Here is an 18,372-nt window from a genome sequence, read left to right as displayed (position 1 = left end):
ATCCGAGTATACTGTCATCGTATGTATCCGAGTATACTGTCATCGTATGTATCCGTGTATACTGTCATCGTATGTATCCGTGTATACTGTCATCGTATGTATCCGAGTATACCGTCATCGTATGTATCCGAGTATACCGTCATCGTATGTATCCGAGTATACTGTCATCGTATGTATCCGAGTATACTGTCATCGTATGTATCCGAGTATACCGTCATCGTATGTATCCGAGTATACCGTCATCGTATGTATCCGAGTATACTGTCATCGTATGTATCCGAGTATACTGTCATCGTATGTATCCGAGTATACTGTCATCGTATGTATCCGAGTATACTGTCATCGTATGTATCCGAGTATACTGTCATCGTATGTATCCGTGTATACTGTCATCGTATGTATCCGAGTATACTGTCATCGTATGTATCCGTGTATACCGTCATCGTATGTATCCGAGTATACTGTCATCGTATGTATCCGTGTATACTGTCATCGTATGTATCCGTGTATACTGTCATCGTATGTATCCGTGTATACTGTCATCGTATGTATCCGTGTATACTGTCATCGTATGTATCCGTGTATACTGTCATCGTATGTATCCGTGTATACCGTCATCGTATGTATCCGAGTATACTGTCATCGTATGTATCCGAGTATACTGTCATCGTATGTATCCGAGTATACTGTCATCGTATGTATCCGTGTATACTGTCATCGTATGTATCCGAGTATACTGTCATCGTATGTATCCGAGTATACTGTCATCGTATGTATCCGTGTATACTGTCATCGTATGTATCCGTGTATACTGTCATCGTATGTATCCGAGTATACTGTCATCGTATGTATCCGAGTATACTGTCATCGTATGTATCCGTGTATACTGTCATCGTATGTATCCGAGTATACCGTCATCGTATGTATCCGAGTATACTGTCATCGTATGTATCCGAGTATACTGTCATCGTATGTATCCGTGTATACTGTCATCGTATGTATCCGTGTATACCGTCATCGTATGTATCCGAGTATACTGTCATCGTATGTATCCGTGTATACTGTCATCGTATGTATCCGAGTATACTGTCATCGTATGTATCCGAGTATACTGTCATCGTATGTATCCGAGTATACTGTCATCGTATGTATCCGAGTATACTGTCATCGTATGTATCCGAGTATACTGTCATCGTATGTATCCGTGTATACTGTCATCGTATGTATCCGTGTATACTGTCATCGTATGTATCCGAGTATACTGTCATCGTATGTATCCGAGTATACTGTCATCGTATGTATCCGAGTATACCGTCATCGTATGTATCCGAGTATACTGTCATCGTATGTATCCGAGTATACTGTCATCGTATGTATCCGAGTATACCGTCATCGTATGTATCCGAGTATACTGTCATCGTATGTATCCGAGTATACCGTCATCGTATGTATCCGAGTATACTGTCATCGTATGTATCCGAGTATACTGTCATCGTATGTATCCGTGTATACCGTCATCGTATGTATCCGAGTATACTGTCATCGTATGTATCCGAGTATACTGTCATATCTGTACCGTGTATACTGTCATCGTATGTATCCGAGTATACTGTCATCGTATGTATCCGAGTATACTGTCATCGTATGTATCCGAGTATACTGTCATATCTGTACCGTGTATACTGTCATCGTATGTATCCGAGTATACTGTCATCGTATGTATCCGAGTATACTGTCATCGTATGTATCCGAGTATACTGTCATCGTATGTATCCGTGTATACTGTCATATCTGTACCGTGTATACTGTCATCGTATGTATCCGAGTATACTGTCATCGTATGTATCCGAGTATACTGTCATCGTATGTATCCGAGTATACCGTCATCGTATGTATCCGAGTATACTGTCATCGTATGTATCCGAGTATACTGTCATCGTATGTATCCGAGTATACTGTCATCGTATGTATCCGAGTATACTGTCATATCAGTACCGTGTATACTGTCATCGTATGTATCCGAGTATACTGTCATCGTATGTATCCGAGTATACTGTCATCGTATGTATCCGAGTATACTGTCATATCAGTACCGTGTATACTGTCATCGTATGTATCCGTGTATACTGTCATATCTGTACCGTGTATACTGTCATCGTATGTATCCGAGTATACTGTCATCGTATGTATCCGTGTATACTGTCATCGTATGTATCCGAGTATACTGTCATCGTATGTATCCGTGTATACTGTCATCGTATGTATCCGAGTATACTGTCATCGTATGTATCCGTGTATACCGTCATCGTATGTATCCGAGTATACTGTCATATCAGTACCGTGTATACTGTCATCGTATGTATCCGTGTATACTGTCATATCTGTACCGTGTATACTGTCATCGTATGTATCCGTGTATACTGTCATATCTGTACCGAGTATACTGTCATCGTATGTATCCGAGTATACTGTCATCGTATGTATCCGAGTATACTGTCATCGTATGTATCCGAGTATACTGTCATCGTATGTATCCGAGTATACTGTCATCGTATGTATCCGAGTATACTGTCATCGTATGTATCCGAGTATACCGTCATCGTATGTATCCGTGTATACTGTCATCGTATGTATCCGTGTATACTGTCATCGTATGTATCCGAGTATACTGTCATCGTATGTATCCGAGTATACTGTCATCGTATGTATCCGAGTATACCGTCATCGTATGTATCCGAGTATACTGTCATCGTATGTATCCGTGTATACTGTCATCGTATGTATCCGAGTATACTGTCATCGTATGTATCCGTGTATACTGTCATCGTATGTATCCGAGTATACTGTCATCGTATGTATCCGTGTATACTGTCATCGTATGTATCCGAGTATACTGTCATCGTATGTATCCGAGTATACTGTCATCGTATGTATCCGAGTATACTGTCATCGTATGTATCCGAGTATACTGTCATCGTATGTATCCGAGTATACTGTCATCGTATGTATCCGTGTATACTGTCATCGTATGTATCCGTGTATACTGTCATCGTATGTATCCGAGTATACTGTCATCGTATGTATCCGAGTATACTGTTATCGTATGTATCCGAGTATACTGTCATCGTATGTATCCGTGTATACTGTCATATCTGTCCCGTGTATACTGTCATATCTGTACCGTGTATACTGTCATATCTGTCCCGTGTATACTGTCATATCTGTACCGTGTATACTGTCATATCTGTCCTATGCAGTGCATTGTGGGGGGCGGAGTTACCTCTTCCAGCCGGCCTCCTGGTGGGCGGAGAGGTGGGCGGTGCTGTACGGTGAACTGTCCAAGTTGGTGTGTTAAGGAAAGTGAGGACAAACATAACCCCACCCCCCATACCGAGGACCCTCCCCCATTTGTCACCACGGCAACAGGCCCTTCCCCATCCGTCACCACGGCAACAGGCCCTTCCCCCATCTGTCACCACAGCAACAGGCCCTTCCCCCATCTGTCACCACAGCAACAGGCCCTTCCCCCATCTGTCACCACGGCAACAGGCCCTTCCCCCATCTGTCACCACAGCAACAGGCCCTTCCCCCATCTGTCACCACGGCAACAGGCCCTTCCCCATCTGTCACCACGGCAACAGGCCCTTCCCCCATCTGTCACCACGGCAACAGGCCCTTCCCCATCCGTCACCACAGCGACAGGCCCTTCCCCCATCTGTCACCATGGCGACAGGCCCTTCCCCCATCTGTCACCACAGCAACAGGCCCTTCCCCCATCTGTCACCACAGCAACAGGCCCTTCCCCCATCTGTCACCACAGCAACAGGCCCTTCCCCCATCTGTCACCACAGCAACAGGCCCTTCCCCCATCTGTCACCACGGCAACAGGCCCTTCCCCCATCTGTCACCGTGGCGACAGGCCCTTCCCCCATCTGTCACCACGGCAACAGGCCCTTCCCCCATCTGTCACCACAGCAACAGGCCCTTCCCCATCTGTCACCACGGCAACAGGCCCTTCCCCCATCTGTCACCACGGCAACAGGCCCTTCCCCCATCTGTCACCCTGGCGACAGGCCCTTCCCCCATCTGTCACCACGGCAACAGGCCCTTCCCCCATCCGTCACCACAGTAACAGGCCCTTCCCCATCTGTCACCACGGCAACAGGCCCTTCCTCCCCCCTGATAATAGGATGACCCCCCTCTGATAATAGGATGACCCCCCCCCCTCTGATAATAGGATGACCCCCCCTCTGATAATAGGATGACCCCCCCTCTGATAATAGGATGACCCCCCTCTGATAATAGGATGACCCCCCCCCTCTGATAATAGGATGACCCCCCCTCTGATAATAGGATGAACCGCCCCCCCCCCCCATGAAGTGCAGGCAGCTCTGGTCCATACTATGCAATGCTGGCTGATTGGCCTTTGCCCCGCCCACTTAGGAGCAGTGGGAGGGGTTTCCAGTAACTGTCACTGGAGGGTAACAGACCGGCTAGAGGCTTCCAGAGGATCGCATCGCATCGTATGTATCCGAGTATACTGTCATATCTGTACCGTGTATACTGTCATCGTATGTATCCGAGTATACTGTCATCGTATGTATCCGAGTATACTGTCATCGTATGTATCCGAGTATACTGTCATCGTATGTATCCGAGTATACTGTCATATCTGTACCGTGTATACTGTCATCGTATGTATCCGAGTATACTGTCATCGTATGTATCCGAGTATACTGTCATCGTATGTATCCGTGTATACTGTCATCGTATGTATCCGAGTATACTGTCATCGTATGTATCCGTGTATACTGTCATCGTATGTATCCGAGTATACTGTCATCGTATGTATCCGTGTATACTGTCATCGTATGTATCCGAGTATACTGTCATATCTGTACCGTGTATACTGTCATCGTATGTATCCGAGTATACTGTCATCGTATGTATCCGAGTATACTGTCATCGTATGTATCCGAGTATACTGTCATCGTATGTATCCGAGTATACTGTCATATCTGTACCGTGTATACTGTCATCGTATGTATCCGAGTATACTGTCATCGTATGTATCCGAGTATACTGTCATCGTATGTATCCGAGTATACTGTCATCGTATGTATCCGAGTATACTGTCATCGTATGTATCCGAGTATACTGTCATCGTATGTATCCGAGTATATTGTCATCGTATGTATCCGAGTATACTGTCATCGTATGTATCCGAGTATACTGTCATCGTATGTATCCGAGTATACTGTCATCGTATGTATCCGTGTATACTGTCATCGTATGTATCCGTGTATACCGTCATCGTATGTATCCGAGTATACTGTCATCGTATGTATCCGAGTATACTGTCATCGTATGTATCCGAGTATACTGTCATATCTGTACCGTGTATACTGTCATATCTGTACCGTGTATACTGTCATCGTATGTATCCGAGTATACTGTCATATCTGTACCGTGTATACTGTCATCGTATGTATCCGAGTATACTGTCATCGTATGTATCCGAGTATACTGTCATATCTGTCCTATGCAGTGCATTGTGGGGGGCGGAGTTACCTCTTCCAGCCGGCCTCCTGGTGGGCGGAGAGGTGGGCGGTGCTGTACGGTGAACTGTCCAAGTTGGTGTGTTAAGGAAAGTGAGGACAAACATAACCCCACCCCCCACACCGAGGACCCTCCCCCATCTGTCACCACAGCAACAGGCCCTTCCCCCATCTGTCACCACAGCAACAGGCCCTTCCCCCATCTGTCACCACGGCAACAGGCCCTTCCCCCATCTGTCACCACAGCAACAGGCCCTTCCCCCATCTGTCACCACGGCAACAGGCCCTTCCCCCATCTGTCACCACGGCAACAGGCCCTTCCCCCATCTGTCACCACAGCAACAGGCCCTTCCCCCATCTATCACCACAGAGACAAGCCCTTCCCCCATCTGTCACCACGGCAACAGGCCCTTCCCCCATCTGTCACCACGGCAACAGGCCCTTCCCCATCTGTCACCACGGCAACAGGCCCTTCCCCCATCTGTCACCACGGCAACAGGCCCTTCCCCCATCTGTCACCACGGCAACAGGCCCTTCCCCCATCTGTCACCACAGCAACAGGCCCTTCCCCATCTGTCACCACGGCAACAGGCCCTTCCCCCATCTGTCACCACGGCAACAGGCCCTTCCCCCATCTGTCACCACAGCAACAGGCCCTTCCCCATCTCTCACCACGGCAACAGGCCCTTCCCCCATCTGTCACCACGGCAACAGGCCCTTCCCCCATCTGTCACCACGGCAACAGGCCCTTCCCCCATCTGTCACCACAGCAACAGGCCCTTCCCTATGGCAACGGGCCCTTCCCCCCTCTGTCACCACGGCAACAGGCCCTTCCCCCATCTGTCACCACGGTAACAGGCCCTTCCCCCATCTGTCACCACAGCAACAGGCCCTTCCCTATGGCAACAGGCCCTTCCCCATGGTAACGGGCCCTTCCCCCCTCTGTCACCACGGCAACAGGCCCTTCCCCCATCTATCACCACGGCAACAGGCCCTTCCCCCATCTGTCACCACGGCAACAGGCCCTTCCCCCATCCGTCACCACGGCAACAGGCCCTTCCCCCATCTGTCACCACGGCAACAGGCCCTTCCCCCATCCGTCACCACGGCAACAGGCCCTTCCCCCATCTGTCACCACGGCAACAGGCCCTTCCCCCATCAGTCACCACAGCAACAGGCCCTTCCCCCATCTGTCACCACAGCAACAGGCCCTTCCCCCATCTGTCACCACGGCAACAGGCCCTTCCCCCATCTGTCACCACAGCGACAGGCCCTTCCCCCATCTGTCACCACGGCAACAGGCCCTTCCCCCCCATCTGTCACCACAGCAACAGGCCCTTCCCCCATCTGTCACCACAGCGACAGGCCCTTCCCCCATCTGTCACCACGGCAACAGGCCCTTCCCCCCCATCTGTCACCACAGCAACAGGCCCTTCCCCCCATCTGTCACCACAGCAACAGGCCCTTCCCCATCTCTCACCACGGCAACAGGCCCTTCCCCCATCTGTCACCACAGCAACAGGCCCTTCCCCATCTCTCACCACGGCAACAGGCCCTTCCCCCATCTGTCACCACGGCAACAGGCCCTTCCCCCATCTGTCACCACAGCAACAGGCCCTTCCCCCATCTGTCACCACAGAGACAAGCCCTTCCCCCATCTGTCACCACGGCAACAGGCCCTTCCCCCATCTGTCACCACGGCAACAGGCCCTTCCCCCATCTGTCACCACGGCAACAGGCCCTTCCCCCATCTGTCACCACGGCAACAGGCCCTTCCCCCATCTGTCACCACGGCAACAGGCCCTTCCCCCATCTGTCACCACAGCAACAGGCCCTTCCCCCCATCCGTCACCACAGAGACAAGCCCTTCCCCCATCTATCACCACAGAGACAAGCCCTTCCCCCATCTGTCACCACAGCAACAGGCCATTCCCCCATCTGTAGCCACGGCAACAGGCCCTTCCCCATCTGTCACCACGGCAACAGGCCCTTCCCCCATCTGTCACCACGGCAACAGGCCCTTCCCCCATCTGTCACCACAGCAACAGGCCCTTCCCCCATCTCTCACCACGGCAACAGGCCCTTCCCCCATCTGTCACCACGGCAACAGGCCCTTCCCCATCTGTCACCACGGCAACAGGCCCTTCCCCCATCTGTCACCACGGCAACAGGCCCTTCCCCCATCTGTCACCACAGCAACAGGCCCTTCCCCCATCTGTCACCACGGCAACAGGCCCTTCCCCATCTGTCACCACGGCAACAGGCCCTTCCCCCATCTGTCACCACAGCAACAGGCCCTTCCCTATGGCAACGGGCCCTTCCCCCCTCTGTCACCACGGCAACAGGCCCTTCCCCCATCTGTCACCACAGCAACAGGCCCTTCCCCCATCTGTCACCACAGCAACAGGCTCTTCTCCCTTCCCATCTGTCCCTTCGGCGTCAGGCCTCCTCATCTGTCACCATAGCGGTCCCCTCTCTCTCTCTATGGTGCCCGGTCCCCTCTCTTTCTCTATGGTGCCCGGTCCCCTCTCTCTCTCAGTCTCTATGGTGCCCGGTCCCCTCTCTCTCTCTCTCTCTCAGTCTCTATGGTGCCCGGTCCCCTCTATCTCTCTCTCTGTCTCTATGGTGCCCGGTCCCCCCTCTCTTTCGGTCTCTATGGTGCCCGGTCCCCTCTCTCTCTCTGTCTCTATGGTGCCCGGTCCCCTCTCTCGGTCTCTATGGTGCCCGGTCCCCTCTCTCTCTCAGTCTCTATGGTGCCCGGTCCCCTCTCTCTCTCTCTCTCTCAGTCTCTATGGTGCCCGGTCCCCTCTATCTCTCTCTCGGTCTCTATGGTGCCCGGTCCCCTCTCTCTCTCTGTCTCTATGGTGCCCGGTCCCCTCTCTCGGTCTCTATGGTGCCCGGTCCCCCCTCTCTCTCTGTCTCTATGGTGCCCGGTCCCCTCTCTCTCTATGGTGCCCAGTCCCCTCTCTCTCTCTCTCTCTCTCTCTCTATGGTGCCCGGTCCCCTCTATCTCTCTCTCTGTCTCTATGGTGCCCGGTCCCCTCTCTCTCTCTGTCTCTATGGTGCTCGGTCCCCTCTCTCTCTCGGTCTCCATGGTGCCCTCTCTCTCTCAGTCTCTATGGTGCCCGGTCCCCTCTCTCTCTCTGTCTCCATGGTGCCCGGTCCCCTCTCTCTCTCTCAGTCTCTATGGTGCCCGGTCCCCTCTCTCTCTCTCAGTCTCTATGGTGCCCGGTCCCCTCTCTCTCTATGGTGCCCGGTCCCCCCTCTCTCTCTCTCTCTCTCTATGGTGCCCGGTCCCCTCTCTCTCTCTCTATGGTGCCCGGTCCCCTCTCTCTCTCTATGGTGCCCGGTCCCCTCTCTCTCTCAGTCTCTATGGTGCCCGGTCCCCTCTCTCTCTCTCTCTCTCTCAGTCTCTATGGTGCCCGGTCCCCTCTATCTCTCTCTCTGTCTCTATGGTGCCCGGTCCCCCCTCTCTCTCGGTCTCTATGGTGCCCGGTCCCCCCTCTCTCTCTGTCTCTATGGTGCCCGGTCCCCTCTCTCTCTATGGTGCCCAGTCCCCTCTCTCTCTCTCTCTCTCTCTATGGTGCCCGGTCCCCTCTATCTCTCTCTCTGTCTCTATGGTGCCCGGTCCCCTCTCTCTCTCTGTCTCTATGGTGCCCGGTCCCCTCTCTCTCTCAGTCTCTATGGTGCCTGGTCCCCCCCTCTCTCTCTGTCTCTATGGTGCTCGGTCCCCTCTCTCTCTCGGTCTCCATGGTGCCCTCTCTCTCTCAGTCTCTATGGTGCCCGGTCCCCTCTCTCTCTCTGTCTCCATGGTGCCCGGTCCCCTCTCTCTCTCTCAGTCTCTATGGTGCCCGGTCCCCTCTCTCTCTCTCTCTCTCTCTATGGTGCCCGGTCCCCTCTCTCTCTCTCTATGGTGCCCGGTCCCCTCTCTCTCTCTCTCAGTCTCTATGGTGCCCGGTCCCCTCTCAGTCTCTATGGTGCCCGGTCCCCTCTCAGTCTCTATGGTGCCGGTCCCCTCTCTCTCTCTGTCTCTATGGTGCCCGGTCCCCTCTCTCTCTCAGTCTCTATGGTGCCCGGTCCCCTCTCTCTCTCGGTCTCCATGGTGCCCTCTCTCTCTCAGTCTCTATGGTGCCCGGTCCCCTCTCTTTCTCTGTCTCCATGGTGCCCGGTCCCCTCTCTCTCTCTCAGTCTCTATGGTGCCCGGTCCCCTCTCTCTCTATGGTGCCCGGTCCCCCCTCTCTCTCTCTCTATGGTGCCCGGTCCCCTCTCTCTCTCTCTCAGTCTCTATGGTGCCCAGTCCCCTCTCAGTCTCTATGGTGCCCGGTCCCCTCTCAGTCTCTATGGTGCCCGGTCCCCTCTCTCAGTCTCTATGGTGCCCGGTCCCCTCTCTCTCTCTCTCTCTGTCTCTATGGTGCCCGGTCCCCTCTCTCTCTCAGTCTCTATGGTACCTGTCCCCTCTCTCTCTCTATGGTGCCCGGTCCCCTCTCTCAGTCTATGGTGCCCGGTCCCCCCTCTCTCTCTCTCGGTCTCTATGGTGCCCGGTCCCCCCTCTCTCTCTCTCGGTCTCTATGGTGCCCGGTCCCCTCTCTCTCTGTCTCTATGGTGCCCGGTCCCCTCTCTCTCTCAGTCTCTATGGTGCCCGGTCCCCTTTCTCTCAGTCTCTATGGTGCCGGTCCCCTCTCTCTCTCAGTCTCTATGGTGCCCGGTCCCCTCTCTCTCTCAGTCTCTATGGTGCCCGGTCCCCTCTCTCTCTCTCTCAGTCTCTATGGTGCCCGGTCCCCTCTCTCTCTCTCAGTCTCTATGGTACCTGGTCCCCTCTCTCTCTCGGTCCTTATAAAGGATATTTGCCGCATATACCGGCGTAGTGGTGACATCATCCGGCGGGGATCTCTGTGGACTCGTTCCACCAGGCCGTGGTGCCGGGTACTGCGGGAGGGGTCCAGCGGAGACTGTGGGAGGAGAGATGGGTGAGTGGGGGAGGAGGAGGAGAGAGGTGAGCGGGGGAGGAGGAGAGGGGTGAGCGGGGGAGGAGGAGGAGGAGAGGGGTGAGTGGGGGAGGAGGAGAGGGGTCCAGCGGAGACTGTGGGAGGAGAGATGGGTAAGTGGGGGAGGAGGAGAGGGGGGGGAGGGGGAGGAGGAGAGGGGTGAGGGGGAGGAGGAGGAGGAGAGGGGTGAGTGGGGGAGGAGGAGGAGGAGAGGGGTGAGTGGGGGAGGAGGAGAGGGGTCCAGCGGAGACTGTGGGAGGAGAGATGGGTAAGTGGGGGGGGGGGGGGGGGGGGGGGGGGGGGGGGGGGGGGGGGGGGGGGGGGGGGGGGGAGGGGGGGGGGGGGGGGGGGGGGAGGGGGGGGGGGGGGGGGGGGGGGGGGGGGGGGGGGGGGAGGGGGGGGGGGGGGGGGGGGGGGGGGGGGGGGGGGGAGGGGGGGGGGGGGGGGGGGGGGGGGGGGGGGGGGGGGGGGGGGGGGGGGGGGGGGGGGGGGGAGGGGGGGGGGGGAGGGGGGGGGGGGGGGGGGGGGGGGGGGGGGGGGAGGGGGGGGGGGGGGGGGGGGGGGGGGGGGGGGGGGGGGGGAGGGGGGGGGGGGGGGGGGGGGGGGGGGGGGGGGGGGGGGAGGGGGGGGGGGGGGGGGGGGGGGGGGGGGGGGGGGGGGGGGGGGGGGGGGAGGGGGGGGGGGGGGGGGGGGGGGGGGGGGGGGGGGGGGGGGGGGGGGGGGGGGGGGGGGGGGGGGGGGGGGGGGGGAGGGGGGGGGGGGGAGGGGGGGGGGGGGGGGGGGGGGGGGGGGGGGGGGGGGAGGGGGGGGGGGGGGGGGGGGGAGGGGGGGGGGGGGGGGGGGGGGGGGGGGGGGGGGGGGAGGGGGGGGGGGGGGGGGGGGGGGGGGGGGGGGGGGGGGGGGGGGGGGGGGGGGGGGGGGGGGGGGGGGGGGGGGGGGGGGGGGGAGGGGGGGGGGGGGGGGGGGGGGGGGGGGGGGGGGGGGGAGGGGGGGGGGGGGGGGGGGGGGGGGGGGGGGGGGGGGGGGGGGGGGGGAGGGGGGGGGGGGGGGGGGGGGGGGGGGGAGGGGGGGGGGGGGGGGGGGGGGGGGGGGGGAGGGGGGGGGGGGGGGGGGGGGGGGGGGGGGGGGGGGGGGGGAGGGGGGGGGGGGGGGGGGGGGGGGGGGGGGGGGGGGGGGGGGGGGGGGGGGGCGGGGGAGGAGGAGAGGGGTGAGCGGGGGAGGAGAGGGGTGAGCGGGGGAGGAGAGGGGGGAGGGGCAGACGGGCACTCACCTGGAATTCGGGGGAGTTGCTGGCGATCTGGTTGACGTTGGGCAGAGAACCGCCATAGCAGGACCCCCTCATGTGCGCCATCCGCAGCTTCTGCACCTGGACCTGCAACACCAACAGATCACTGAGTCACCCCCCGACCAGATCACCGGCGATGGGGGGGAGGGGTCAGAAGACAGGTGGGGGGTGTCAGGGGACAAATGGGTCAGGTTGGGGAGTGGTAAGTAATGGGGGGAGGTGGGTGAGAGGTAAGGAGGGGGGTCAGTTTAGGGGGGAGGGGTAGGTGGGGGTCAGTTTAGGGGTAGAGGTAAGTAGGGGGGGTCAGCTTGGGGAGAGGGGCAAGTAGGGGGGTCAGTTTAGGGGGAGGGACAAGTAGGGGGGTCAGTTTATGGGAGGAGCAAGTAGAGCGGTCAGTTTAGGGGGAGGAGTACGTAGATCGGTCAGTTTAGGGGGAGGGGTAAGTAGGGGGGTTAGTTTCACAACCTCACAATGGGGGAATGCTCTCTGCCTGGCTGTCATGTCTCACAATGGGAAATGCTCTCTGCCTGGCTGTCATGTCTCACAATGGGAAATGCTCTCTGCCTGGCAGTCATGTCTCACAATGGGAAATGCTCTCTGCCTGGCTGTCATGTCTCACAATGGGAAATGCTCTCTGCCTGGCTGTCATGTCTCACAATGGGAAATGCTCTCTGCCTGGCTGTCATGGCTCACAATGGGAAATGCTCTCTGCCTGGCTGTCATGTCTCACAATGGGAAATGCTCTCTGCCTGGCTGTCATGTCTCACAATGGGAAATGCTCTCTGCCTGGCTGTCATGTCTCACAATGGGAAATGCTCTCTGCCTGGCTGTCATGTCTCACAATGGGAAATACTCTCTGCCTGGCTGTCATGTCTCACAATGGGAAATGCTCTCTGCCTGGCAGTCATGTCTCACAGTGGGAAATGCTCTCTGCCTGGCTGTCATGCTCATTCTCTGGCTTTGATAATTTGAGGCTTTTTCCTTAATGTAACCCGGGGGAGGGATGGGAGTCGGGCCCTTTGGTGACCCCGGGGCCCTCAATGAGGTGATAGCTGAGGGGCCCCCCCCCCATTAAAGTGGAACTCCAGACGATTTATTTTGATATTGTGGGCGGAGCTTTGTAATACTGTGACATCTCCGGAATGTTCTGTCCCCCCTTCCCCCGCAGACTTCTGAGGTCATCACCATCCTCCGACCTGATTGGACGATTCTCCCGCCATGAAGATGAAGACGTTTCTCATCGCTGTCCTCTTCTTCTCCGTCCTCTACAAAGACGTCGCCCCACAACCCGCATGGCCTCCAAAACCCGCATGGCCCCCACAACCCGCAGTGGCCCCAAGACCTGAAGGTGAGCTCCGCCCCCACCTTCCCTTCCCAGCCAATCAGATCTCATCACATCTATATGAAGGCGGTTCTGGAGGGGAGGGGACTAGTGATGGAGGGTGTCACATGACCGTAGCCCAATCAGCCTGGAGCCGCACAGAACAAAGGGGCGGGGATGCTGGTGACATCATCGTCCTAATATTTACATGATGACATCAGCCAATATCCCCGCCCCTTTAATAAAAGCTGCAATGGGGCGGGGAATTCGCCAATCGCAGCTGATTGGTCCATAGGACGGCCTCGGTGGGATCGGCTCATCACTAATTAGATCCCCGTCAGGTCTTCTTTTTTTTGCTGCTGCTCGTGTCCCACTGGGGAGATTTCTCTTTCGTTCATAGACGGACACAGCATCCTTTGACCTTAGGGTTATGCTTCTATGCTTCTTCCTACCAGGAGATTTAGGCAGAATTCTACAGCACTTAAGGTGTTAAAAACTTTCCTTCATGCCGCTCCTCCCAGGGGGCGTGGCTCCCCCAGGCATAACCCACACTCTGCTTTAGCAGCCTCAGTTTGTTTCTGCCTAACCGTCAGGAGAGTCAGGCTCTCTCTGGAGTCCTGGACTCTGGAGTTTTTTCTTGCAAATTTTTTTGCATTTTTGCGAGTTTTTTCCTCGCTTTTTTATTTTATTTTTATTTTTGAATCCTGCGATTCTTCTATCAACAGCCGACTGGGTGACAGGCTGGGTCCTCGACCCTTGTAGTCCCCCCAGGTTCGGCCTTCGAGCGTGTGCCGGCCCTCAGCTCCGCTTTGGGACGTCCACGACAGGCCCCATTGCTCCAGGGGCGGCCGGGGAACTTCGGTTCTAGGGCACACATATGACCGGTCTCTATGGCCTTGTCACAGTGTGTCTGGCTGACAGCCATGCCGTTCGCGGACGTTGGTTCTGTCTGGGATACCTCCAGCCAGGTAGTCGCAGGACAGGTAAGTAGTGGCCCCTTACTCAGGTAAGTGGTCTGGCTGGAATGTTTTCCCTTGGGAGGTCGACTGAGGGTTTTCCCCTGCTTTCCTCTCTCCCTTATTCCTCTCCCTCCTTTCCCCTTTGGGTGACGGCTGTGCAGGGGGTTTTTTCCCTGGGGCTCATATTTTTTTTTTTTTTTTTTTTTTTTCACTCGGGTATGGCTGGGGCTGTTCTGTGTCACTGCAGGGGACTGTGGTGGACATTCTGGGCATTTTTGTGTGTGCTGTGTGCTGTTTTGGTGTACTGTCATTTTTGGGTACACTGTCTTTTTAAAACTGCGCAACGGCGGCCATTTTGCCGGAGCCGCGCTTGTATTATTCGGCGGCCATTTTCTTGTGGCCGGCGCCATTTTCAGCACTAGTTCGGCCTCTAGTGGCCGTTTCGGCGGGGAAAAAAGACCGCGAATCATCTGAGGGGACAGACGCAGCGCTGCAGCTTCTCCTCAGCACACACTTGTCCTTCACAGACCGCGCTGTACCAGGGGGGTGGTGAGTCTCAGGGGGCCCCAGACTGTGCTCTAGCGGCCGGGAGGTGACCTGTGGGGGACTTTTTTCCTGCCATTGGCAGTGGGGGTGACACGGCAGCTGCAATATGGAGCCTGAATCAGGCCCCTCATTTCTTACAATGCCGGAATTAACCCTTAAGCGCCCCTCCCCCTGCCACATCTGTTCAATCGGTGTCGGCTGTCCTGGAGTCTTTTCTCACCAGGTTTGAAGCAGCCAGTGCTCGGTTGGGGGGTAAAAAAGCGCCCCCCCCCCCGGAGGCTGTTTCTGGGGATATCTCTGACGCAGAATCTGATGCTTCTGGTTCTGTCATGTCAGAGGATGCGGGCTTAACCCACATGGACAGCGAGGATGACTCTGCTGCGGAGTCTGCTGATAAGGAATTTGTTGGAGCTCTTATTACTGCGGTGCGTGAGGCTCTTCATTTAGAGGATTTGGCGGAGACACCAGCGGTGTCAGTCCTTTTGGATTCCGCAAACCACCGCGTACCGCTAAGGTATTCCCCTGTGTTCCTTATTTGGACAATTTGTTGTATAAGGAATGGGATACACCGCAAAAGGCTTTTACGGTTCCTAAAAGCTTTGCTACCGTTACCCCCTGGAGGAGGACTTTTTTAAAAAAGTGGGTCACTCCTCCGTCGGTGGACCCTCCTGTGTCCAGACTGAGTAAGGCTACTACGTTGCCTGTGGAGGGGGCTCCTGCTTTCAAGGACCCCGCTAATAGGAGAGTGGAGGCCGTGGCCCGCTCCCTGTTCTCGGTGGTGGGTTCGGTGGTAAGGCCGGCTCTGGCCGGAGCCCTGGTAGCTCAGACGCTGACTGAAAGGGCGAAGCTCCTGCTGCAGGACCTGGAGGTCCAGGGGGCTTCCGAGTCCTCTAGGGACCTGGCTGAACAGTTGATTCAGGGTCAGAAGTTTCTCTGCGAGGCGGATATGGATTAGATTCCTTTGCTTTCCAGGGCTTCTGTCTACGCAGTGGTTCTGCGCCGCCTTATATGGCTGAAGTGCTGGTCGGCTGACCAGTACTCAAAAAAGGCCTTGGTAGATTTGCCCTTTAAGGGCGGACGGCTTTTGGGGGCATCCCTGGATGACATCATTAAGGATGCCACTGGAGGTAAGAGCACCTTGCTCCCTCAGTCGGGGAAGGGTAGGGAACCTCGCCGCAAGCAAGGTCCTACTTTTACTACCCCCCTAAACGGTTTTTTTCGTGCGCCAGCGCGGCTGGAAAAGGTCCGCAAGGTGCAAAAGCCCTTGCTGCCGGGCGTAAGCGCCCCTGGTTCAAAAAACCGAACAAGCCTGCTTCCGCATGAAGGTCTGCCCCCGCCCGGGTCTCGGGTGGGGGGACGGCTTCACGACTTCGTGGATCGGTGGAATTCTCTTCTATCCGACCGTTGGGTTTGCGAGGTGGTCGCCTCGGGGTACAAGATAGAGTTCCTTTCTTGTCCCCCAAACAGATTTTTTTCCATCCAACCTCCAGCTTCCTCCGGATCGTCGGCTAGCCCTGTCCGGGGCTGTCCAGGATCTTCTGGACAGGGGGGTGGTTGTGCCGGTCCCCTCGCTGGAACGGTTTCGGGGGTTCTACTCCAATCTGTTCGTGGTCCCCAAGAAGGGAGGGGTTCGCCCTATCCTGGACCTAAAGGCCCTCAACTCCTTTGTCAAGGTGCAGCGATTCAGGATGGAGTCGGTCCGTTCTATCATGGCGTCCCTCCACCAGGGGGACTTCATGGCGTCCTGAGGCATCATGGACGCATACCTGCATGTTCCCGTTTGCACAAGCCACCAAAGGTATCTGCGCTTTGCGATCGGGGAGGACCACTATCAATTCGTGGCCCTCCCGTTCGGGCTGGCGTCGGCACCACGGGTGTTCACCAAGGTGCTCGCCCCGATCCTGGCCTTGCTACGGCAGCGAGGGATCGCTATCGTGGGATACCTGGACGACCTTCTCCTGAGAGCTTCTTCAGGCTCAGAGTTAGAGGAGGACGTGTCCATCACGTGTCGGACTCTGCAGGAGTTCGGCTGGTTTCTGAATCTCAGAAAATCAGTGTTGGTTCCGTCCCAGAGGCTGGAACCCCTGGGGCTGGTTTTGGATTCGGGGGAGACAAAAGTGTTCCTCCCATCGCAAAACCTGCTGACCCTGCAATCTGCAGTGAGACAGTTGTTGACCCAGAAGTGGTCATCTCTTCGCTTCTGCATGCGGGTTCTGGGTCTGATGGTGGCCTCCTTCGAGGCAGTTCTGTATGCCCAATCCACACCAGGGTACTACAGAAGGAGATTCTGTCACGATGGGACAGGGTCCCATCTTCTCTGGATCACCAGATTCGGTTGAGCCATCTGGCCAAGTCTTCCCTGGCATGGTGGCTGACGTCTCCGGTGCTTCGGTCCGGGAAGTCTTTTCTTCCGTGCCGCTGGACAGTGGTCACGACGGATGCCAGCCTCTTCGGCTGGGGGGGCGTCTGGGGCACCCAGTCAGCCCAGGGGCGCTGGACTCGGGTGGAGTCCCGCCTGCCGATCAATATCCTGGAGCTCCGAGCAATCAAGCTGTGCCTTGTCAGGTGGTCGCTGGAGCTAAAGGGCCGTCCTGTCAGGATCCAGTCCGACAACGCCACGGCCGTGGCGTACATCAATCATCAGGGCGGCACAAGGAGCTCGGCCGCGGCGACGGAGGTCGCTCACATACTTCGGTGGGCCGAAAGGTCCGTTCCGGCCCTGTCGGCGGTATACATTCCGGGAGTTCTGAATTGGCAAGCCGACTCCCTAAGTCGCATGACTCTGGATCAAGGGGAGTGGTCTCTCCACCCGGAGGTGTTTCAGATCCTGTGCCAAAAATGGGGCACTCCAGACGTGGACCTTCTGGCGTCCCGTCTCAATCGGAAGGTACCATGGTTTGTGGCTAGGTCAAGGGACCCGTGGGCAGACACGTCAGACGCGTTAGTGGCTCCCTGGGTCAATATCACCTGATTTACGCCTTCCCTCCTCTAAGGCTCCTACCCCGCCTGCTGCGCAGGGTGGAAGCCGAAGGTATTCCAACGATCCTGATCGCCCCGGATTGGCCGCGTCGCTCTTGGTACGCGGACCTGGTACGTCTGGTGACAGACGCCCCCTGGCGTCTGCCTCTGAGGGAAGATCTCCTGTCTCAGGGCCCGATCTTCCATCCTGCTTTACGGTCACTGGCTTTAACGACGTGGCTGTTGAAAACCAGGTACTGAAGGACCGGGGCCTGTCGGGCCCGGTAATCTCTACCATGCTGCGTGCACGGAAGTCCACTTCTCGAAAAATTTACCATCGTACATGGAAAGCATACATCTCTATGTGTGAGGAGATGAAGTGGCACCCCCGTACTTACGTGGTGTCCCGGATCCTGCTGTTCCTACAGCGGGGAGTGGACCAGGCTCTTGCCTTGAGCACGATCAAGAGTCAGATTTCTGCTCAGGCTGTTTATTTTCAGCGTCCCTTGGCAGCGAATTCTTTGGTTCGCACGTTTGTGCAGGGGGTCCGGCATGTGGCCCCCCCGGTGCGCCCTCCGCTACCTTCTTGGGACTTGAACTTGGTCCTCTCGGCGCTTCAGCGTGCCCCCTTTGAGGACATTCGGGAGATCCCCTTGCTGACTTTGTCGCAGAAGGTGGTCTTTCTGGTAGCTATTACCTCTATCAGACGAGTGTCTGAACTGGCGGCCTTGTATTGCAAGGCCCCCTACTTGGTCATCCA

General features: G+C 56.7%; 2 protein-coding genes across 2 annotated transcripts in view; one reads left to right on the top strand and one right to left on the bottom strand.

Moving 5' to 3' along the window:
- Positions 1–12,366, bottom strand: part of LOC120920144 (CREB-regulated transcription coactivator 2-like) — a 35,548-nt gene extending 23,182 nt beyond the window's left edge. Inside the window, exons 1-4 of the mRNA XM_040332059.1 lie at positions 12,299–12,366; positions 11,814–11,934; positions 10,403–10,507; positions 5,572–5,633 (exon numbers count right to left, since the gene is read on the bottom strand). Coding sequence (XP_040187993.1) covers positions 5,572–5,633; positions 10,403–10,507; positions 11,814–11,934; positions 12,299–12,366 — 356 coding nt within the window. The remainder of the gene's footprint in view (positions 1–5,571; positions 5,634–10,402; positions 10,508–11,813; positions 11,935–12,298) is intronic.
- LOC120920625 (acrosin-like) overlaps positions 4,433–18,372 on the top strand; it is a 28,558-nt gene continuing 14,618 nt past the window's right edge. The window contains exons 1-2 of the mRNA XM_040332810.1: positions 4,433–4,523; positions 12,997–13,176. Of these exons, the coding sequence (XP_040188744.1) occupies positions 13,047–13,176 (130 nt within the window). The 5' untranslated portion in view covers positions 4,433–4,523; positions 12,997–13,046. The remainder of the gene's footprint in view (positions 4,524–12,996; positions 13,177–18,372) is intronic.

Source organism: Rana temporaria, chromosome 13 (assembly GCF_905171775.1).
Source record: "Rana temporaria chromosome 13, aRanTem1.1, whole genome shotgun sequence".
Lineage (NCBI taxonomy): Eukaryota > Metazoa > Chordata > Amphibia > Anura > Ranidae > Rana > Rana temporaria.
Note: the sequence above shows the minus strand (reverse complement) of the source record. Positions and strands in the feature narration are given on the sequence as shown.